Source organism: Lepidochelys kempii, chromosome 14 (assembly GCF_965140285.1).
Source record: "Lepidochelys kempii isolate rLepKem1 chromosome 14, rLepKem1.hap1, whole genome shotgun sequence".
Classification (NCBI taxonomy): domain Eukaryota; kingdom Metazoa; phylum Chordata; order Testudines; family Cheloniidae; genus Lepidochelys; species Lepidochelys kempii.
This window is the reverse complement of record NC_136393.1, coordinates 22,708,474-22,733,303: the sequence shown is the minus strand read 5'-3', so window position 1 is coordinate 22,733,303 and position 24,830 is coordinate 22,708,474. Positions and strand designations below refer to the sequence as shown.

The window sequence follows — 24,830 nt, the reverse complement described above, 5'->3', positions numbered from 1 at the left end:
CCCTGCATTCCAATAAGGCAGCTTACTTGTTTCTCCTCCTTCCTGCCAGCAGGGGGAGCATTAAAAGCGGGGGAGGGGGTGAAGGAGAGAGAGAGAGCGCGAGAGAGAGCCCGCATGTCCTTGCACTCTCGTTCTAGTGCCCAGCACCAGGGTGGTCCCTAGCAGTTGGGAGGTGCAATTGCAGGGAAAGACCTGCTCAGCCTCTCCAGATCTGAGATGGGCCACACTCAGTACAGATTAAATCTTTGGAGGATTTAGTTGCCGAACTCTAAAAGGTCTCTATTGAGCATGTCCCAAGTGAGATTTTCAAAGGTTCAAAACGTAACCAAATATGGGCAAAGTTTGACAGGAATGAAGACAGGCTATGCAGATGATAAAGTGCTGTTGGCAGATTCAGAAGGCCTGATGAAGTTAGTGGAGTTTATAAATTAATATGGCAAAGAATAGAGTCTAGAGTTGAATGTGGACAAGACAGAAAACTACGGTGGCAAGCAAGGATTCTGTGAAATATGCACAATTCCAGTGAACGATACCTCCAGACAGCAAGACAGACATTATTGCTGCTTAGGAAGCATCATTACAGAAGATGGGAGATCGGATACTGAAGTCAGCACCAGAGTAGCAAGAGTGAAAGACACATTCTGGAATAATAAACACCTGATGAGAGGGAACATAAATCTGTTTATATTCCAACTCTTAAAAAAACTTACATTTGGTTTGTGTTAAATTACAGCTGTGACACACGTACACACAAACAATAAAAGAATAAAGAACCTACAATCCTTCGAATGACGGTGTTATGAAAGAATTATGAAAACATCATGGATAGACTGTGTAATCACCAAAAAAGTATTGGAGATGATTGGAACTCTCTAAGCAGAGAGCTTATGAAAAGAAAGTCAATGTGCAGGGCACATTTTAAGGGGTTCAGAGGGCAACGCATGTTTACGTGCACTGGAAGGGAAAGTTGATGGCAGAACACATGGCAGAAAAAAGTTATCTTGGATGGCATGACAAAGTGGGTTTTCCCCCCTTGTTGTTATATGTGAGTCTTACGGCCTTGTATTAATACTGTGTGTACCTCAGTTTCCCTGTGGACTGCACCATTGCCTCGGTGGTTGGAATATGGGTGTCTGACTTTTGCTGAGGCCCTTGGGGGCAGGTGAGGCTGTCCACTTATCTGCACATAAGCAACGGACGGGCCCTTTGTACCTTGAGAACCAGGAGGGGGATGCGACCAGGTGACACTTTGCCCGGGAAGCAGGACAAAGACCATAGGAGAGGCAATGGGCGTGTCAGAGGCCAGACAGCTGGGTCCAAGACAGTCTGCTGTGGTGGAACTGGAGAGGAGGGGAATCCAGGGTGTCTGGCCTGGGGTTCCCCCAAGATGGACTTTGCTGTAATTCATGATGTCTGTGCTTACAAGATCTGTTCTACGCTGTGTTCCTGTCGACCAACAAACCAACTGTTTTACTCACTGGCTGAGAGTAACTGCTGACTTCAGAGTTGGGGTGCAGAGCCCCTCTGGCTTTCCCAGGGATCCCGTCCAGGTGGACCTGCTGTGGGAAGTGCACGGTGAGAACAGGGGTGCTGGATGCTTGGAGGTCAGACCCAGGAACGCAGTAGCCAAGGAGGCTTTTTGCCTTGGGCAGCGTGCCCTGAGGGGAGTCACGCTACACCAGAGTCCTGGCTGGCTTCATACAGAGCAATCCCAGAGCATCTGGCTGGTGACTCTGTGACAGATGGTCAACGTGGTATCCTGGCTGAATTAAAAAGAGTATTCATCCACACAGATTAGCAGAGAATCATCTAGAATGGTTGCAAACCTCCAGTAATGGAGATAACACACAAGAAGAGGACGACAAAAAAAGGCACCTCACTGGCAGCAGGGTCATCCCGTGCCAATTTCAAGTCCCTGTTCCAAAGCATGGAGATGCCAGGGCACCTCAACAAAATGGTAAGAATTTAACCTGGTTAAAACAATGTATTTTTTCCCAAACCCTTGTTCTGAAAAATGCCTCCAACTTTTCAAAAACACAACCTGAGGCAGACATCCAGCATGGACAATTTCAGCCCAAACAGTTCAAGTTTGGAAAAGTTGTAAGCCACTGAAAACAGGCTTTGATAGGGTGCATCTACACAACATTTTGGAGTGAGTCTCCCAGCCCAGGTCGACAGTCTCGAACTAGTGGGGCTCTCACTAGAGCTTTGAAAATAGTTGGACAGCCCGTGCTTTGAAGTTGAGGCTTAGGCTGGAGCTGTGGCTCTGAAGCCCACCAACCTCCCCTAGACTTCAGAGCCTGAGCTCCATCCCAAACCGCAAGCTAAAAGCATGAGCTGTCCAGCTATTTGTAGAGCTCTAGTGCGAGCCCCATAGCCTGAATCTGTCGGGCCAAGCTGGGAGGCTCATGCGAATATACTTTATATAGATGTACCCATAATGGGAAGGGTTGAGTAACTTTCCTACAGGCCTCTATCTGTGCTGCCTACCTAATGCATCAGGGGCATTGAAATTTTCAATCAGGTGCTCTCAGGAAAACACATCAGCTGGCTTGATAAATCATAGCTGGCTGCCTTGTGTTATTGTCATCTTTAGTTTCATTCTTGCATTACAGCCTATTTCAGAACACTGCAATCTGCATATCTTTAGGACTTATATTTCAGAATGCGTTTCTACCCTGATGCTTGAACAAAGATGCCGTGATCTGAACTGACTGAGCATCTACTTTACCGTGACATGTAGAAATGTTACCTACAAGAGTATGCTCTGCTGGAGTGAGCAGAGGGGCATGATTTAGTTTTGTCTGCTTCCCGAACAAGGGATCACCACTGTCTATGGCATAACAGAGAACCAGACTAGCCCTTGATACACTGTCTGTGGTGTATACTACTACCTAAGCGGTATTAAAAAAAAAAAACATACTCAAAATGCCTGCGGCTACCAGCAGAATTATCTACATTAACATGCCCAGTGGCACTGACTGATGGGGGTGGCAACAGAAGGAAATTATTGGAAGTCTAGTGTCCTTCCCCCTCCGCAATCATCTGCAACTCTAAGGCAGTACAAAGGATATATGCTTACAAGTCAGGCACCAAGGTATCACAATGAAGCATTTAAGTGCGTGGGGCTTTATGGATATTTTTTAGGAAAGAAAATTATTTACAATGTCAGTGATCACAAAAGGCTTCAAAGTCCATAATAGATTTACTCCATCCAGATGAGTTACAAATTGGTATTTCATTATCTGAATTTGCCTTTTATTTCATTTGAAACACATATCCATCCCCATGTTATAACACTGGGTAATGAATCAGAATCCTAATAAAATTATTTGGTTCTTTGTTTTAAAATCACCCCAATGTTGTCTCTTTAGAACCTTAACTTACAACACTTTAGAAACACATGGTATCTTTTTATCTGGTCACGTTAACCTCAATTATGTTTATAACTGAAATATACAATCTAGTTTAAGCAAACACTTGTGCCCAGTGCTGCTCTAATTCTACAGATGTCTACAATTAATTTTGTAGATACTCAATCTAGAAATCACTACTCATGGTGCCATTTCAGTGTCTGAGTTTAGCTGAGCATTACCTGCCATTATCAAGGCTATTTCTGAAAGCAGATCTCTACTAATCATAGAATATCATCCTTGGAAGGGACCTCAGAAGGTTATCTAGTCCAACCCCCTGCTCAAAGCAGGACCAATCCCCAATTTTGCCCCAGATCCCTAAATGGCCCCCTCAAGGATTGAACTCACAACCCTAGGTTTAGCAGGCCAACGCTGAAACCACTGAGCTATCCCCTCCCCCCAACCACTGAGCTATTGCAGTGCTATTTAAACAGGCAAGAAAGCTGTATCTTCTATTCAAGTGTTGCACAGTGAAGAGTTCTGTTTATACATAAGACGTTAGTGGAATATCCAATTTTATCCTGCTTTATTTCTCACTCTGGTTGGAACATTACAAGAAGTCATTTAATTCAGCTTTCTGGTCCAGTGAGGCACTGATTACTAAAGTACTTCCATATGTTACATTTATTTATTGTAGAAGGGATCAGGGAAGAATTCTAACTATCTGGCAATTGGTAAACATTACAGGGGATCAATTTTTGACATAGCCGCCATAGTTCTGCTTTTGGGAATTGCTCAGTGATGGAAATGGGCTTGAACGGTCTGAACGTCAGTCTGGAGGGACGTTCCTATCTCAATCGGGTCTGAACCATATCAGCGGTCTCACTGAAACCTACCAACACCATCTCACCTTCTACATAGAGTTCAAATGCTTCCCTGTAGATTTCAAGCTCTGCACAACTCTGCGGTACCCTGCATCTCTCTCCACTGTCCACCTCCCGCTGACCTTGATCCTCAATACACACCTTCCACCTCAGGAACTCCTTTTGCACTGTGTCACTTCTCTTTGACCCTCCTTTCATGCTGCCCTACCCTGGAACTTCCTCCCTAATACTGGTGTGGAAGGCTGTGAAAACCCTCCTCACAACACATTTGTCCCACAAAGCTTATCAGTGGAGCTCTGTAGCTCTACCATTTCAAACACTGCTGCAAAATTGGGTGAAGAATCCACCTTCTGGTCATGTGGTGCTTTGTCCACCTAAATTGTTGCCCACTGTTCATCCATGTACACTATAAGGCCATGGGACAGGAACTGTGTCTCTTGGATATTTTGTACAGTGGCCAAGCACAATATTAGTGTTCAACAAATCAAAAGAAAAAAACATTAATAATGCCACAACAACAATGATGTGGGTGAACCAGACAATCATTACATCCTCAAATGAACTTGCACAGAAAAATCATAAAAAAGAAAACACCATATCACCTTGGGACAAACACTTTTCATGGTGATCACTCCGTATCTGATCTTTCAATACTCATCCTCAAAGGAAATCGGCACAACACCTTCAAGAGCCTGAGAACTTAAATATGTAACTCTGCTAGACACAAAAAACCATGGACTCAGAGACGCTGGTTTTACAGCTTATTACAACAATGTATAACACCCCAACACTGCCTGCTCCCTTTAATTACCCACTTCAAACCCCTTATTTATAAAACATTCTAACCCTCAATTGCTCATTTCATTTCAAGTGCCTGCCTACAACGTTCATTATTTAACAATCTGTCCCAGCTTATACTTAGCTCACTCTGATTTTCTTCCCCAGACCTGAAAGAGAGCTCTGTATAGCCTGAAAGTCTGTACCTTCCACCAATAGAAGATTATCTTTTTTTTTAATTATTATTACTACCACCACCACCACCTCATCTACCTTGTCTCCAACATTAGTAATAGTCGTTTGGGCTTTGAGTCAAGGCAAAAATGACAATGGTCAGCTCTTCTGTTTGCTATAAAGGATTGTGCATGCTTGAGAAACTACACACTCTTAATTAGCGATTAAGGAGATGACAGAAGACTAGCTTTGAAAAAGCAGGGATCTCTTCCTTCCTTCCTTCCTTCCACCTCCCCCACCATTAGATTGAAAGTAACCTGCCACTTTCATTCTGGACTCAGATTTTGTTGTGATGCAGATAAGGGGAAATGAACTGAAGAATCCCCCTATGCTCAGAAAAAGCACTAAAAATATTTCTGCTAACATTCCCAATATACAGGCCACTCACCTGCAAGGTTGCAATTCAACCATTTGAACACAGTTCTTTCCTTACTCGCAACTCATTGAATAGACCACCTCACCCCCTCCCCAGCCCACCACTGGGGCCAGAGCTCTTTTGGGAAGCAGTGATGCATATGAACCAAAAGGTAAAATGGCTTTGTTTGATATTCCAAGATGTGCACAGGTTTTCATTTTTTTGCAGAAAAAGATAATCCAAAGATTTAAAGAAAAAACACAGTAAGACAACTCCTAGAACTGTTCAACACCTCTCAACCAGGCTTTCTAACTTCCAGGCATTATGAATCCCAGAACACAAGCTTGCATAGCAGCATAAAGTGACTGCTCTTCTCATAATCCAGGATATAGGATTTCTGAGGCCTTTTCTATTACAAAATAAAACACTTTCTTGTAGTTCTTTGCCTATTTTCATAGGGTTAGTGTGAAATGCAGGAGAATCCAACAGGTACAGTTCACAAACTGACTCAAGCTTAACGGGTAACTGACTTCAAGATGTCCTTACCGGTTCCAGTAACATCTCATGATGATCGAATGACCAGGGGTGTGGGTTTCTTCTTCTGTGTTGTAACCACCTAGGTTTTGACTCTCCTGCAAGCTTTCTGCAAAATCCATTAAATGGCTGTTAAGCCCACTTGATGAAATCACCACAATACAATGCACATGGCCCCCACCAGTCTTGACTCTCCCCTATTGCTGAACATTACACAAGTCCTGATGGATATTTAAGTAAGCCATGAGGCTCATCCTCTAGGCAGCAGATGGATCCACATTTGCACAAGTCTCCTAAGCAAAAGGTAGAGAGGATTGAGGGACGCCATTACAGCAATATAACTTTTATAAGGAAAAACTCTCCTAGCTTATTCCATAGCCCTCCTCTTTGTAAATTATCTTAAGCAAGTAGGCCCAAGACATTGTCATGTTGTTTTTGTGTAACAGTGTCTCTTTAAACAGAGCCTCAAAAAGGGATGTATAATAAGTACTAATGATTTAAGAACACTGACAACGTGACATCTAACGTACCATATCAGAGCACCTCAGAGGCGTGAGACTCAAAAGGAAATCCATAGGAGGATCAATCAGACCCAGTTAGCGGGACAGACAGGAGAGGATTTGAAACCCAGTCTACAACAGTTCCCTGCCCTTAGAGAAACACCAGACAGCCTGCACCCAAAAAGCATACGCTGGATGCCTGAGATCAAGGCATCTATGAGGGAGATGATCAAAAAGGCTCGTTATTTTAGTCATTTCCTAGCTTTTCACACAAAAGCCACCCTGAGCCCATGAAGTCGGAGGACATACATCCTACTGCTACTTTGTTGCATATATAGATTATGAAAAGCTGAGACATACAACTCAATTGCTGGTCATATTCAGGTGTCAAATTTCCTTAAATATGGCCTGTATAGGAAGAGAGATTGGGTTTGTGCCTTTCTGCTTCCTCAGACCACTTTCAGACACTATAAAAAAGATGTGGGACATGTGTAAAAAAAAAAAAAAAAAATCCCAACACAATAGAAACCCAGCTCGTCTGCCCCTTGACCCTCTGCCCTTCCCGGAAGACTACGGCTGGCTGTGGAGCTGGCAGCATTAGGGAACACGAGATGCTAGCTACGAAGTGAAATTAACAGGGAACATTACATATCCCCCACGGAGCTTACCTGGGTCCCTGGGTGCCAATAACTCAGGGAGGGGCATGTTCTTGGATGCTAGGAGGCCAAGGGCAGACACAGCCTGCTAAGCAAGCCAGAGGGAGAGAGCAGAGACACTATTTCAGGCGACAGGCCAACTCAGAGGAGGAACACTGTCTGAGCAAAAGTTGGGTGAGAGTCAAAGGATGAACAAGAAAAAGGTCAGGAAAGTAGAGCTAGCCTGACCGATCACAAAGGTCCCCAGTGAGATGGCCTCCCTGGGAGGACTGTGAGAAGAGAGAAGTTATCTGGGGAGAGTGTGCAGCCAGCCACTGAAAGGGTAGGACTTGCTGTCTGGTGAGCTTGTGCATCCCAGGGTGTACACAGGGTCCACCTGAGAACTGGCCTCTGGGTGCCCAGAAGCAATACCCCTAAATTTGGTCCTTTCCCTACTCAAGATAACTCTCAGTTTACAGGTAAAACTCCCTGTCCAGTCAGGCTGAGATAGATCTTCAGCTCCCTAGATAAATCAGTTACCACTTGGCAAATGATGCACTTGCTGGGTCAGGGCTGCCTGCCTACAATGATAGTATCTAAATTCTAGGCTGGAGATTAGGAGTTAGGATTTTTTAGGACGGGGTGTTATAATCTGCACCCTGATCTCTGTGTCCCTTTATGGTGAGGGGAACTCTCAGGAACAGAAGCAGCCTGATTCCTGTCTGAAGAGGACACCTGCCAACTGTGACTGTCAGCCCCTCTGAGGAGTCCAGATTCAGCTGTAAACCTGAGGATCATTCATGGAATTGTGAAGGCACCATCTTGTAGCTAGAGAGGCAGATAAATTGCTTGGGAGACACTCCCCCAATTCCCTGAATTGCATTCTCAAGCCAGCGGGTAAGGACTTTTATTACCTACTGTCTATTAAACCTGTGGAGGGTTTTGCCATCTTATCCCACATGTGAGTCTTTTGGGCTGTGCTGAACTAAGTCAGCTAAACTGTTTAATTGTTGCTACAGAAGAGATTGTCCCAGGTCATCAAGGGCGCCCATGGAGAACACCTACCAATGGGACACAATTTTATTCTTGCTGTATCAGCTCTCAAGCAGGGAAATTCATGGCTGCTATCAGCATAGGAGGGCACTGGTGACCCTGAGAATATTGGATTACCCTGTTATATTTATTTGTTGTTCAATACAATTATTCTGTTGACTATATTGTGTGTAAAAACAACGAGGAGTCCTTGTGGCACCTTCAAGACTAAAATGTATTTGAGCATAAGTTTTCGTGGGCTAAAACCCACTTTATCAGATGCATGGAGTGAAAAATACAGTAAGCAGTACATGTACACACACACAGAGCACATAAAAAGATGGGAGTTGCCTTACCAAGTGGGGGATCAATTCAATTGGCCTTGTTAGCACTGACCCCCCACTTGGTAGGGCAACTCCCATCTTTTCATGTGCTGTGTGTACACACACACACACAGAGCTTACTGTATTTTTCACTCCATGCATCTGATGAAGTGGGTTTTAGCTCACAAAAGCTTATGCCCAAAGAAATTGGTTAGTCTAAGGTGCCACAAGGACTCCTCGTTGTTTTTGCTGATACAGACTAACATGGCTACCCCTCTGAAACCTGTATATTGTGTGCGTTTATGTTATTCCTTGGGAGTCTGCCATTATCTGGCAGGTAGCTCAGGGTTACCCTGTGCTTCGAATTTTCCTTCCAAGATGCCCCGGTGATCCCACCAGGAAGGAGTGAAGAGGTGGAAGAACCACCAAGTAAATTTATCTGGGAAGAGAGTAAGGAAGTTACATCCCGCTGAGCTGATCCAGATCAAGCCAGATCAGTCCATCAAAACCCAAAAGGAGACTGGCATTAAAGAGATAACCAGGTGGATAGTGGCACTACAGTTTTTTTGTTCACACTGTTAAAACCAGGGGGGTGGGTTGTTGGTTTCATTAAAAAAAAAAAAATTACTCAAAAACCTGAACAAGCAGTTGGGAAAAAGCTCTTTTCTTAAAAAACTAATGGCAGATTAAGTTTGCCATTCATATCTGACACCCACCAATAAGCCCTCCAACAAAGCCAAAGGTAAGACCTGACCGGCCTGATGCTTACAGTATAAAGAACAAGGAAGAAAGAAAAGCTTTGAAGCCGCCTTTCAGGGCTTCTTTATCGATCTTAAAGAAATAAAACAATGTTACACGACCAGTCTTTCTTATGCACTTCTGATCACCTTTAAGATGAGAGGAGGGAGACCGCTTCCCCCGCACAGAATGCGATGGGTGAGTTAGAGACTGACTAACCATGGAAAAATCCACATAATTGAGAAGACAAATGTTGAACAATTATTTTACAGCTTGAACTATTCAAGGAAAAAAGCTAAATCTGCCAAGAGGCCAGACAGATTCCCTGTATGCACGTATTAGTATGGAGCAGCCGAGTCAAGCTTCAGAAATGTAATGCTTTTATCTTCATCCAGTTTGTGCTTTGGTGGTTATCTGTTTCTGAAAGCACTAAATAAAGCAGTAAAAATGTTGAAGGACAAAAAGGATGGACTCCACATATTGTGTGTGTGGCAGGGTGTACGTATGTGTGTGGGGGGGTGTAAAATGGAGGGGGGCTGCAGGAAAAGAAAGGAAGGTCTCGTGGTTAAGACAGCTACATAGTGACAGGGAGAACTGGATTATTTTCCTGCCTCTGCCACAAAGTTCCTGTGTGTTACTAGGCACATCACTTAAACCAAACTTTTCACAGGTGGTCACTAATTGTGTGTTCCTCATTCGTTGGGTCCCCACCTTGACAACATAGGTCTGACTGGCTGAAGTGCCAAACACCCACAGCTGCAAGCTGAAGTCAATGGGAGCTGTGCTTTGAACATAATGGGCTACATAACCCTTTACGTACCGTGAAAAATTCAGGTCCCAGGCATCTCAAATTGGGCACCTAAAATTGGTGGACACTTCTGATCTTAATTTCTCTGTAAAATGGGGATAGTACCACCTCCTTACCTTGCTGAGGTTCCTTGAAAAATAAATTTATTAATATTTTGGAAGCAGATACTTAAGTGATGAGCGCCATAGAAAAGCACAGTATGAAATTAATAATTCTGTCTTCAGATCAGGATTTGCATACTGTGCAGTAAATATGGCAATGGGGCCACACATTCAACAATGAGGCTAAAACAGATACCACAAATAGCTGCTCTTTAAGCAAGCACCATCCATCCTGAACACTGAATGAGAAAGGGATCCTATGGGAAAAAAATAATGTGACCATGTCATTAAAGATTATCATAATTCATACGCACAAGGGGACCTGACAACCTTAATTCTGGCATTTCTTATATTGAGGCTGTGTATTCTGTTAATGAGATGATTCAGGACAAAAGATTATCTGACACAGGTTGTAAATTTTTTCCCCCATATTAGGTTAGTTCTAACTAAACAACATGCATTAAGATGCAGAAAGATTCCGCAATTAAATGGAAAGCAATTCTGCTCTCAGACTATAAGCGCAGGGAGGCTAGATAAAAATTAACTACTGCCTGAGGTCAGTCACTCCATGGGTTATGGTTATGTTAAACTTGAACATTAGAACCGTGTGCCTCTCAAGAGATTATTTTAAGTCTGATCCTGCAAGGTGCTGGGCAGCTCCTGAACACCCTCAAATCCCAGTGACAAGGGGAGCTGAGAGAACTCAACCCCTTTCAGAAGAAACTCTGTGTTTTGCAGGATCAGACCCTACATGAAGGAAACAAATATTGCTTAAACAAGAATGTTAACATTTTTAAAGTTAAAAATATCTTAAATCATTCCTTATTTACCAAGCTAATGCTAACAATGAGATAATGCCCCCAACCACAATTCTTTAGTATTCAGAGCTCAGACATATTCTCTGTGTACAATGCTAATTGGCTTTGACAATAAAATAATGCTCTTAATATTCAGAAATGTAAAACCACTTCAGAATTCCACTTTCTGATTAATTACTATAGAACCTCTGAGTTATGAACACCTCGGGAACGGAGGTTGTTCGTAACTCTGAAATGTTCATAACTCTGAACAAAATGTTACAGTTGTTCTTTCAAAAGTTTAAAAACTGAACATTGACTTAATACAGCTTTGAAACTTTACTATACAGAAGAAAAATACTCCTTCACCCCCGTTTTTTAATAGTTTACATTTAACACAGTATTACACTGTATTTGGTTGGGGTTTTTTGGTCTCTGCTGCTGCCTGATTTTGAACTTCTGGTTCCAAATGAAGTGTGTGGTTGACTGGTCAGTTTGTAACTCTGTTTGCTGGGTAAGAGGGAAATAGCTGTACCAGAAAGGAAGGATAGGCCTCTGGCAAAGATACGGAACTGGGACTCAGGTGGTCTGGTTTCAAGTTTCACCTCTGTCACAATTTCCTGTATGATTTTGGACAAGTCACTTAATCTCTGTGCCACAGATAATACTTCCTTTCTCCCACCCTTCACCTTGTCTTATTTAGATTGTAAGATCTTTAGAAAAGGGTCTCTCTCTTACTAGGTGTACATACAGCCCTAATTTCAGCTGAGGCCTCTACTAAGATCCTAGTCATTAATAATTATGTGCTAGACTGAGTGTCATTTGTGACACATACACACGCTACATTGTGCGCCAGGCTAGTTACAGGCTTTGAAAGTCCTACTGAGGAAAATTAAGCACTCATTTCCTCCTACATTTGTGGTTTCAACAGCATCCATCACCATAGTAGTGAAGCGTCTCAGCAATAAGTAGCCTTACAGGTTTCAGAGACAGAAGGCTGGTTCAGTTATAAGGAATGGATTTAATTATAATGGAAAGTGTTGGATCGACAACCCTCAAGTCTGCCATCCTATTTGTCTACAGAACGGGTACAGGAGAGGCAGCAGCAGGGACTTTTCTCCACACTGTCCTACCAAGCTGAGTCAACAAAGAGTCTTTGTCAGTCTCAATTCCCATTCAATCCTCAAGGTCAGACTGGCACTTAATTAGTATCAACTGGGACCTTATAGCCCATGACTGATCCATTTCATATGCACCTGAAAATAGTAATAGCCTTTGCTGACTAATAAACCTGGATCTGAACTGGTGACCAAGAGGAAAAAAATGAACCCATTCCCTATCATCAATCCTGAGCCATCCATTTGCGGATTCACTGCCTGTATTCTGGTACTGATTAGTCCCATTAGCTAGATGGGCTCTGCAACAATACAGACATAAAGCTTGATTCTATTCTGGTTCTTGCAACAGCAGCAACATTGTTAAAGTTCCAATTACAACATTTTCCATTACTGTTGATAAAGGGGAGGTGATAAGCGCAGACAGTCACTGCGGTAGTTACAGACATAATTCTGGGCCAAATTCTCTGTTAGCATAGCTCTACTGAAGCCCACGTATTTGCACTAGTAGAGAATTTGTCCCTTTGTCACATGGATGGTGCAAAAGATTGTAGGTACATGGGCAAATTTAATGTTTATAAAAACTTTAACTCTGTATTTCCAAGCTTTTTCTTTTTGGAAATCTGATCCTTAACATTTCTTAACTTTCAATTACGCAAAGGTGTTCTCTGTTAAGTTAAATTAAGATAGTAAAGACAGATCCATTACTTCAGAAAAAAATCCTTTGGAACTTTTTAGTTATTAACATAGTGGCTATTAATATAGTGATCCACAGCATTTTGAAGATTCTCCTAACTAATAAAAACACTAGCTGCAAACACAGATAACCCTCTGTCCACTTTAAATAATGCATTTTTGCATACTGTACTCTCATGTGAGTATCCCACAGTGAAAAACAACATCTCTAGGAGGGTAAAACTAACAGCATTCAAAGTTTCTGAAAGCATTCCCCAAAAATTATTGCACTGTGATTGCCTCATCAAAAGGGCCAGAGGCCACTTACTTGATCTATTCCATGCTTTTCTTCTTCCATATCACAAATAGAAGAGGACATGCAGAAAATTTTCCAAGACCAAAGTTGGAACTAACGATGGAAACCCTCATCATTTATCCCCCACCCCTCCCACTGCTAACCAAGATCATCAGAGTCCTAAGTCTGTTTTTTGAACATCAGCAAAAGTTACTTCTCTTTGGTATCGTTTCTGTTTTGTTCTCCACTGCAGCTTCCCACAAAATAACATGTATGCACTGGATGTCCAAGCAGATCTGAAAAGCAACCCTAGGGATACAGTCCAGCTGGCAAACATTTAGCCACCCTATTTCTAGAATACTGATTACCATAGTACTTCGGTAAGGAATGACGTGAAATCCCGTTAAAACTCAAGAGTGACCCAATGAAATCAAGATGTCTGCTCATAGAGGCCCTGTGACCAATAGCGGATCTAGACTTTTTTTTTGTAAGTGCAATCTTGGCAAGAACATACTTAGCACTTCCCACCTGCTAAGGTGATCCAAATTACAATATGCCACAAGTCTCTTAAAAATCCTGGATGTATTACTATCTTCAGCAGCTTGGTCAGACTTCGGCAAGAGACCATCTTTCCAAAGATGACATTTAATCGTTTTTGGTCAGACGAGCCAACACAATAGCATTTACATGTGTGAACCATGATTAAGGAATAGCTTCAACAATTGTCTGGCATGCCTATAGCACTCCCTGGGACTGGAGAACCTCTTATTGCATTGCTACACAACGGGCATTAAACTAAAAGAAAAAAAAATACCTGCAGGCCATTGCTACTGAACTAGAAAGAGCCCAAACCTCAGCAGAGCAGACTGTCTGAGCTGCTGCTGGGAGAGAGCAGTTAGCAACAGTGGTTTTGCCTACAAACATAGGTTGCTTGGGAAATGGTTAACCAACAAAATTCAGAAAGGTGGATCAGTGCGATTGGCAGAGGTCAGATCAATTATAAGGCAGCTGAAGTTTTAATCACAAAATATTTAATTCCAAATCTTTACAAGTGAGGAACAGACCTCAACCTAGTTCTAGGAAGCAGGAACTCCCAAAACAGACTAGCTTAGTGACCCAGAAAATGAGCTTCCCATAGAAGTGTATAGTTTCATGGAAATTTTGACTCCAATACAAAAATATTGATTCAGCATTCAAGGAAGATGAACTTCCCCTGCTTCACCGAAGTATGTATGATGCCATCACCACTCAGCCCTAAGAAGGAAAAGATTTTGAATACAATGGCGATTACAGGGCAGTTACGTTTGTCCATTTTTGACTGTATAATAGTGACCAAATATTGGCAAAGTGTGTGAAAAAGATCAGTTGAGAGTTACATACAGTGACCAAAATACAAAAAGTGTAAAGGGGCAGGAAGCCACTGGATAATACATGCAAGGGATTTCAGCTTTTCCAGTGGGCCAGCGGCATGGAATGGCCAGCTACCGTGCTCCACGCCATGGGCGGAAACATAAGGGAAAAAATAAAGCATGGGAGTTCAGCTTTGCCATTGATTCACAGAGAGAAGCTAAGTCACTTGCTCAGTGCCTCAATTTCCACACTTTTGCAAAGCGCTTTGAAATCTACAGCTGAAGTGTGCTATATAAATGCCAGGTATTATCATGATGATTGCAAGATAATGAACAGAGATGGACAGGCAGTTTTAGCATTCTCCCTTCAAACATGGAATCTGGTCAAAACTTCTGGGAGATCAGCAACAAGAAGTGGGTGATGGTCACCGCTTATCACTTAAAAAGAAAAGGAGTACTTGTGGCACCTTAGAGACTAACGAATGTATTAGAGCATAAACTTTCGTGAGCTGTTTATTAGTCTCTAAGGTGCCACAAGTACTCCTTTTCTTTTTAAGTGATACAGACTAACACAGCTGCTACTCTGAAACCTGTCATTTATCACTTGGAACTCTTAGGTAATGGTTGTCATTTTTACTGACATTTGAAGCAGTGTTGTCGAGTAGCTAGAGCGGGGTGGGCAACCTTTTTGGCCTGAGGGCCACATCTGGGTATAGAAATTGTATGGTGGGCCATGAATGCTCACAAAATTGGGGGTTGGGGTGCAGGAGGGAGTGAGGGCTCCAGCTGGGGGTGCGGGCTATGAGGTGGGACCAGAAATGAGGAGTTCAGGGTGTGGGAGAGGGCTCTCGGCTGGGGCAGGGGTTTGGGCTCTGGCTGTGGGCTCTGAGGTACAGGAGGGTGGGACCAAGGGGTTTGGAGGGCAGGAGGGGGATCAGGGCTGAGGCAGGGGGTTGGGGCGCGGGAAGGGTTCGGGGCGCAGGCTCTGGGTGGCACTTACCTCAAGCAGCTCCAGGAAGCAGCAGCATGTCCCCCCTTCAGCTCCTATGCGGAGGTACGGCCAGGCGGCTCTGCGTACTGCCCCATGCACAGGCGCCGCCCTTGCAGCTCCCATTGGCCCCATTTGCTGGCCAATGGGAGCTGCGGGGGTAGCGCTTGGGGCGGGGGCAGTGTATAGAGCCCCCTGGCTGTCCCTAGGCGTAAGAGCTGGAGGGGGGGCATGCCGTTGCTTCCGAGAGCCATATGGAGCAAGCCCCCGACCCCACTCCCCGGCAGCAGCTTGAGGGCCAGAATAAAACATCTGAAGGGCTGGATGTGGCCCCCGGGCCATAGTTTGCCCACCCCTGAGCTAGTGGAAGGGACTGGAAGTCAGGACTCCTGGGGTTCTACGCTACTCTTACTAGCCAGAAGCTAGGACAAGTCAAACCAATCTGAAAAATAGGTTTAAATAACCTGCCTACTTCAACAAGATGTTTTGAGGATGCATTGTTTAGAAAGAGCTTTACACAAAAAGTGCTATGGGGTACACTTACTCTTACCAACACTACAGAGCCACAAAGCTGCATAGGAGAAAACACAGACAGAAGATTTTGGAGACCCCTCCATGTTTAAAGAGAACATAGATCACAATCCAGATTACAAGATGTCAAAGACTGATGTTTCACTCAGAACTGGAAAAATGGCCTCTCTTGAGGATTCCGTTACTGAGGGTAAAAACAGCAATCAAAGTGTTTTGGTTGGTATTTAAAAAAAAATAAAAAGATGGATAATTTAAAAGACAACTTATGAAATTAGATATTTAATTGAAAATTTCTTTATCCACATGGGGCAGAGGGGACTTAATTATGCTGAGCATCTTTTCCTAATTTCTCTGTTTGCATAAGGCTATTTCCTAATATAGAGGATGAGTAAAGGGCAACATATTCAAAACAACGGATAAAAATCACTGGTTTGGTCAGAGAGAGGATGTCAGACAAGCATGGGAAAGCTATTCTATATTAAGCCTACTCGGGTAGCCTCCATCGAGCTCCCTAACTGTGATTTATATTATCTAAACATTAACTGGAAATGTTCACTTAATATCACATCTGACAAAATATAGGGAAGAACACTGATTCATGGAGGAGGCAGATTGACGTACACAGTTAATTGGCAAGTAAAGGGGTCTTTGCCTTCTCAGTGGTTAGATACAATACTGCTCAATGACAGACCACATGGATCAAATCTTCATGCCAGAGAAAACTGGCAGTATTTTCAAAGTTCTAACTCAACCATGACTATATTGTGAGGAATGAGCGAAACCAGAAGATCTGCTCTCAGAGGATTCAGTTCAGGTCATTTGGACAATTAAGTTGATGACACAGCATCTTTAAACAGCAGATTATTTATTATTTGTATTACCTAGTGTCTAGGAGTCCCAATCATGGACCCGGAATCCCATTGTGTTAGGTGCTGTACAAACCCAGAACAAAAAGATGGTCCCATGCACAAGGGGTGTATCTGATCAGCTTTACCAATTAGACACCAGAATCTAAAGAAAAGATAGATTTTCAGATCCCCGTACTTCACTTAATTTGATCCTACCTTTAATTTCCTGAAATCCTCAAAATCCAAATCACTTGTATAACACAATATGCTGGTTCTTTAATCACTGGCCACAGACATTCCCATTTAATTAATAACAAAAGGCTAAAATTTTTAATGAGACCAAGAGAGGAAGAACCCTAATGGGATCCAAGAGCAAACAACTAAAAGTCAAGTTATTCACACATGGCTACTGTTACACGAGATGCTGCTGTTAATCAGACGTGCTAAGACACATCTCTTTGCAAGTAACCTAACTTTCCTTTATGGATGGCCCTGAATACATTAAGCCCTGATCTACACAAGGAGTTGAGGTCGAATTTAGCAGCGTTAAATCGATTTAACCCTGCACCCGTCCACACGACGAAGCCCTTTTTTTCAACTTAAGGGGCTCTTAAAATCGATTTCCTTACTCCACCCCCGACAAGGGGATTAGCGCTGAAATCAGCTTTGCTGGGTCAAATTTGGGGTACTGTGGACACAATTAGATGGTATTGGCCTCCGGGAGCTATCCCAGAGTGCTTCATTGTGACCGCTCTGGACAGCACTCTAAACTCAGATGCACTGGCCCGGTAGACAGGAAAAGGCCCGCGAACTTTTGAATGTCAATTTCCTGTTTGGCCAGTGTGGCAAGCTGGTGACCATGCAGAGCTCATCAGCAGAGGTGACCATGATGGAGTCCCAGAATCGCAAAAGAGCTCCAGCATGGACCAAATGGGAGGTACGGAATCTGATCGCTGTATGGGGAGAGTAATCCGTGCTATCAGAACTACATTCCAATTTTCGAAATGCCAAAATCATGGAGCAGGAATCAATTCTGAAGCACTTGGAGAGGAAAGTGATCAGAAACAGTCAACATGGATTCACCAAGGGCAAGTCAAGCCTGACTAATTTAATTGGCTTCTATGACGAGATAACTGTCTCTGTGGATGAGGGGAAAGCGGTGGACGTATCATTCCTTGACTTTAGCAAAGCTTTTGACACTGTCTCCCACAGTATTCTTGCCAGCAAGTTAAAGAATTATGGGCCGGATGAATGGACTATAAAGTGGATAGAAAATTGGCTAGATTGTCGGGCTCAAGGGGAGGTGACCAATGGCTCCATGTCTAGTTGGCAGCCGGTATCAAGTGGAGTGCCCCAAAGATCGGTCCTCGGGCCGGTTTTGTTCAATAACTTCATAAATGATCTGGAGGATGATGTGGATTGCACCCTCAGCAAGTTTGCAGATGACACTAAACTGGGAGGAGAGGTAAATACGCTGGAGGGTAGGGATAGGATACAGAGGGACCTAGACAAATTAGAGGACTGGGCCAAAAGAAATCTGATGAGGTTCAACAAGGACAAGTGCAGAGTCCTGCACTTAGAATGGAAGAATCCCATGCACTCCTATAGACTAGGGACCGAATGGCTCGGCAGCAATTCTGCAGAAAAGGACCTAGGGGTTACAGTGGACGAGAAGCTGGATATGAGTCAACAGTGTGCCCTTGTGCCAAGAAGGCCAATGGCATTTTAGGACGTAATTGTTTCCCTCTATTCGACAGTGGTGAGGCCTCATCTGGAGTACTGGGTCCAGTTTTGGGCCCCACACTACAAGAAGGATGTGGAAAAATTGTAAAGAGTCCAGCGGAGGGCAACAAAAATGATTAGGGGACTGGAACACATGACTTAAAGGAGAGGCTGAGGGAACTGGGATTGTTTAGTCTGAGGAAGAGAAGAATGAGGAGAGATTGGATAGCTGCTTTCAACTACCTGAAAGGGGGTTCCAAAGAGGATGGATCTAGACTGTTCTCAGTGGTAGCTGATGACAGAACAAGGAGTAATGGTCTCAAGTTGCAGTGGGGGAGGTTTAGGTTGGATATTAGGAAAAACTTTTTCACTAGGAGGATGGTGAAACACTGGAATGCGTTACCTAGGGAGGTGGTGGAATCTCCTTCCTTAGAAGTTTTTAAGGTCAGGCTTGACAAAGCCCTGGCTGGGATGATTTAGTTGGGGATTGGTCCTGCTTTGAGCAGGGGGTTGGACTAAATGACCTCCTGAGGTCCCTTCCAACCCTGATATTCTATGATTCTATGAAAATGTGTCAAAATCTCCCAGGGCATGAAGGACAGAAGCCATAACAGGGACCCGAAGCAGTGCCGCGTGAAACTTAAGGAGCTCAGGCAAGCCTACCAGAAAGGCGAACGGCCGCTCCGGGTCAGAGTCCCAAACATGCCGCTTCTATGATGAGCTGCATGCCATTTTAGGGGTTCAGCCACGACTACCCCCAGCCGTATTGTTTGACTCCTTCAATGGAGATGGAGGCAACACAGAAGCAGGTTTTGGGGATGAGGAAGATGATGATGATGATGAGGTGGTTGTAGATAGCTCACAGCAAGCAAGCGGAGAAACCGGTTTTCCCAACAGCTAGGAACTGTTTCTCACCCTGGACCTGGAGCCAGTACCCCCGAACTCACCCAAGGCTGCCTCTGGGACCCTCCAGGTGGAGAAGGGACCTCTGGTAAGTGTACCTTTTAAAATACTATACATGGTTTAAAAGCAAGCATGTTTAATGATTAATTTGCCCTGGCATTCGCAGCTCTCCTGGATGTACTCCCAAAGCCTTTGCAAAAGGTTTCTGGGGAGGGCACCATGGTAGGACACTTTACCACTCCAGGCCAGTAGCACGTACTTGGGAATCATTGTAGAACAAAGCATTGCAGTGTATGTTTGCTGGCGTTCAAACAACATCCGTTCTGTATCTCTCTGTGTTATCCTCAGGAGAGTGATATCATTCATGGTCAAGTGGTTGAAAAAGGGTGCTTTTCTTAAGGGGACATTCAGAGGTGCCTGTTCCTGATGGGCCGTTTGCCTGTGGCTGAACAGAAATGTTCCCCACTGTTAGCCACGGGGAGGGGGAAGGGACTAGCCGCACGCTGGAGGGAGGCAAAAGGCGACCTTGAAACGAAAGCACATGTGCTATGTATGTAAGGTTAACAGCAGGGTTTACCGTGAAAGAGTAAGCTGCATGTGTTTCAAGGATCACAGGATCTTCTCCTTCCCAGAGGCTAGCGAAGATTAGAAGGCAAAAAAAACGCGATGAAATGTTCTCTGAGCTCATACTGTCCTCCCACACTGACAGAGCACAGACGAATGCGTGGAGGCAATGTCAGAGTGCAGGAAATCACAAAATGACCGGGAGAAGAGGTGGCGGGCTGAAGCTGAAAGGTGGCGGCAGCGTGATGAGAGGAGGCAGGAGTCAATGCTGAAGCTGCTGAAGGATCAAAGTAATATGCTCCAGCGTATGGTTGAGCTGCAGGAAACGCAGCAGGAGAACAGACCGCCGCTACAGCCCCTGTGTAACCGACCGCCCTCCTCCCCAAGTTCCATAGCCTCCTCACCCAGACGCCCAAGAATGCAGGGGGGGGGCCTCCGGACACCCAGCCACTCCACCCCAGAGGATTGCCCAAGCAACAGAAGGCTGCCATTCAATAAGTTTTAAACTTTTAAAGTGCTGTGTGGCCTTGTCCTTCCCTCCTCCACCACCGCTCCTGGGCTACCTTGGTAGTTATCCCCCTATTTGTGTGATGAATTAATAAAGAATGCATGAATGTGAAGCAACAATTACTTTATTGCCTCTGCAAGCGGTGATCGAAGGGAGGAGGGGAGGGTGGTTAGCTTACAGGGAAGTAGAGTGAACCAAGGGGCAAGAAGTTTCATCAAGGAGAAACAAACAGAACTTTCACACCATAGCCTGGCCAGTCATGAAACTGGTTTTCAAAGCTTCTCTGATGCGCACTGCCCCCTCCTCTGCTCTGCTAACCACCCTGGTGTCTGGCTGAGCGTAACCAGCAGCCAGGCGATTTGCCTCAACCTCCCACCCCGCCATAAACGTCTCCCCCTTACTCTCACAGATATTGTGGAGCACAAAGCAAGCAGTAATAACAGTGGGAATATTGGTTTCACTGAGGTCTAAGCGAGTCAGTAAACTGCGCCAGCGCGCCTTTAAACGTCCAAATGCACATTCTACCACCATTTTGCACTTGCTCAGCCTGTAGTTGAACAGCTCCTGACTACTGTCCAGGTTGCCTGGGTATGGCTTCATAAGCCATGGCATTAAGGGGTAGGCTGGGTCCCCAAGGATAACTATAGGCATTTCAACATCCCCAACAGTTATTTTCTGGTCTGGGAATAAAGTCCCTTCCTGCAGCTTTTGAAACAGACCAGAGTTCCTGAAGATGCGAGCGTCATGTACCTTTCCCGGCCATCCCACGTTGATGTTGGTGAAACGTCCCTTGTGATCCACCAGAGCTTGCAGCACTATTGAAAAGTACCCCTTGCGGTTTATGTACTCGCCGGCTTGGTGCTCCGGTGCCAAGATAGGGATATGGATTCCGTCTATGGCTCCACCACAGTTAGGGAATCCCATTGCAGCAAAGCCATCCACCATGACCTGCACATTTCCCAGGGTCACTACCCTTGATATCAGCAGATCTTTGATTGCGTTGGCTACTTGCATCACCACAGCCCCCACAGTAGATTTGCCCACTCCAAATTGATTCCCGACTGACCGGTAGCTGTCTGGCGTTGCAAGCTTCCACAAGGCTATCACCACTAGCTTCTCAACTGTGAGGGCTGCTCTCATTTTGGTATTATTGCGCCTCAGGGCAGGGGAAAGCATGTCACAAAGTTCCATGGAAGTGCCTTTACGCATGCAAAAGTTTCACAGCCACTGGGAATCGTCCCAGACCTGCAACACAATGTGGTCCCCACCAGTCTGTGCTTGTTTCTCGAGCCCAGAATCGGCGTTCCACCGCATGAACCTGCCCCATTAGCACCATGATGCCCACATTGTCAGGGCCCCTGCTTTAAGAGAAGTCTGTGTCCATGTCCTCATCACTTTCGTCACCGCGCTGACATCGCCTACTCACCCGGTTTCGCTTTGCCAGGTTCTGGTGCTGCATATACTGCTTGGTAATGCGCATGGTATTTAATGTGCTCTTAACTGCCAAAGTGATCTGAGCGGGCTCCGTGCTTGCCGTGGTATGGCGTCTGCACAGAAAAAAGGCGCGGAACGATTGTCTGCTGTTGCCCTGACCGAGGGAAGGGCGACTGACGACATGGCTTACAGGGTTGGCTTACAGGGAATTAAAATCAACAAAGGGGGTGGCTTTGCAAGAAACTGAATGGCCCCCTCAAGGCTAGAACTCAAAACTGGGTTTAGCAGGCCGTTGATTTCACAGAGGAAGGGAGGAGAAAATGAACACAAAACAAATCTGGTTTATTTCTTGTTTTGAGCCACTTCATCTATCTTTATACATCTTGCTGGCAGCAGACTGTGCAGTACGACCACTAGCCTTCGTCATCTCCTGGGTGCTCGGCAGAAGACGGTGCAGTATGACTGCTGGCCATCGTCTTCTGCTGGCTGCAGATTAAAAGACAGTGCACTGCCGGTAGGACTGAATCGCCATGAGACGAAACTTAAAAGGGAAATGACCTGGCTGAGTCACTCCCATGTTTGCCCAGGCGCCCCTGACCTCATCGAGGTTGGATAAAAGAGCACCCAGGACTACATCGACGACGGCTACCACTCATACTGCACTGTCTGCTGCCAAAAGGCAATAAACTGCTGCTGTGTAGCAATGCAGTACCACGTCTGCCAGCACCCAGGAAACATACGGTGACTGTGAGCTGAGCAGGCTCCATGCTTGCCGTGGTATGGCATCTGCACAGGTAACTCAAGAAAACAGGCAAAAACGATTGTCTGCCCTTGCTTTCATGGAAGGAGGGAGGGAAGGGCGTGCTGCGCATCAGAGAAGCTTTGAAAACCAGTTTCATGACTGGCCAGGCTACGATGTGAAAGTTCTGTTCGTTTCTCCTTGATGAAAACCCACCCCCTTGGTTCACTCTACTTCCCTGTAAGCCAACCGCCCTCCCCCCTTCGATCACCGCTTGCAGGGGCAATAAAGTCATTGTTGTTTCAAAATCATGCATTCATTATTAATTCATCACACAAATAGGGGGATAACTGCAAGGTAGCCCAGGAAGGGTGGGGGAGGAGGGAAGCACCGGGGGGGGTGGTGGATGAAGGAAGGACAAGGCCACACTTCACTTCAAAACTTATTGAATGCCAGCCTTCTGTTGCTTGGGCAGTTCTCTGGGGTGGAGTGGTTAGGTGCCCGGAGGGCCCCCCTGCATTCTTGGGCGTCTGGGTGAGGAGGCTATGGAACTTGGGGAGGAGGGCGGTCGGTTACACAGGGGCTGCAGTGGCAGTCTGTGCTCCTGCTGCCTTTCCTGCAGCTTCACCAGACACCGGAGCATATCAGTTTGATCCCCCAGTAGCCTCAGCATTGCATCCTGCCTCCTCTCATCATGCTGCCGCCACCTCTCCTGCTGCTCCAGCCATCTATCCTCTCACGCGTCCCTCCTATCCTCTCATTCATTTTGTGCTTTCTTGGACTCTGACATTGTTTGCCTCCACGCATTCTGCTGAGCTCTTTCAGTGCAGGAGGACTGCATGAGCTCAGAGAATATTTCATTGCGAGTGCGTTTTTTTCGCCTTTTTATCTGCACTAGCCTCTGGGATGGAGATCTTAGGGGGAGTGTTGAAACATTTGCAGCTGCGGGAGGAAAAAAAGGGAGAGTAGTATTTAAAAAGACATATTTTAGAGAACAATGGGTAGACTTTCACAGTGAACTAAGCTGTTAACATTACATAGCACATGTGCTTTCAGTACAAGGTTGCATTTTGCCTCTTATATTGAGGGCCTGCCAGTTTGGTGAGAGAGATCACACACGCAGGGCTGGGCAACAGAATTCGGCTTGCAGGCAGCCATGGTAAGCCACAGTTTTTCGGCTTCTTCAACCTTCATAACATGTGGGAATGGTTTCAAACAGCAGCACTCTCCTTTCCCATACCAAGCACCTGTTGGGTTGGTCATTTAAAAGGAGGGGCTGCAGTTTTCTGGTTAACATGCAGCACAAACCCCCACACCCAATTCTCTGGGATAATCACTCTCCTGAGGATAACACAGAGAGATAAAGAACGGATGTTGCTTCAATGCCAGCAAACACCAGGACCATATGCTGCCATGCTTTGTTATGCAATGATTCCAGACTATGTGCTACTGATCTGGCGTGGTAAAGTGTCCTACCATGGAGGACGGAATAAGAAACCCCAGAAACCTTTTGCAACGGCTTTGGGAGTACCTCCAGGAGAGCTTCATGGAGATGTCCCTGGAGGATTTCTGCCCCATCCCCAGACACGTTAACAGACTTTTCCAGTAGCTGTACTGGCCGCAAATGCATCCCATGTCTTAAGGGCAAATTAAACACGCTTGCTTTTAAACCGTGTATTATATTTACAAAGGTACACTCACCAGAGCTGCCTTCTCTGCCTTCAAGGTCTGGGAGCCCGCGTTGGGAGGGTATTGGATCCAGGGTGATAAACAGTTCCTGGCTGTTCGGGAGAACGGTTTCTCCACTTGTCTGGTGTGCGCTATCTTCCTCGTCCCCAAAATCCTCATCCCTGTTGCATGAGACTCCCCCCTTGCAGGTGTCTGCGGAGAGGGGTGGGGTAGTGGTAGGGGCCCCCCGCTAGAATTGCATGCAGTTTGTCATAGAAGTGGCATGTCTGAGGCTCTGACCCGGAGCGGCCATTTGCCTCTGTTTTTTTGGTAGGCTTGCCTGAGCTCCTTAATTTTCACTCGGCACTGCTGCGGGTCCCTGTTGTAGCCTCTGTCCATCATGCCCTTGGAGATTTTTGC

The 24,830-nt window shown here is 45.2% G+C and overlaps 1 protein-coding gene across 5 annotated transcripts in view; it reads right to left on the bottom strand.

The window, feature by feature from the left end:
• STX8 (syntaxin 8) overlaps positions 1-24,830 on the bottom strand; it is a 175,618-nt gene that overhangs the window by 111,424 nt on the left and 39,364 nt on the right. The window contains exon 7 of one of the 5 annotated variants that reach the window (XM_073310280.2): positions 6,150-6,246. The exons of the other annotated variants lie outside the window; for them this stretch is intronic. Coding sequence (XP_073166381.1) covers positions 6,150-6,246 — 97 coding nt within the window. The remainder of the gene's footprint in view (positions 1-6,149; positions 6,247-24,830) is intronic. 5 annotated transcript variants of the gene reach the window in all.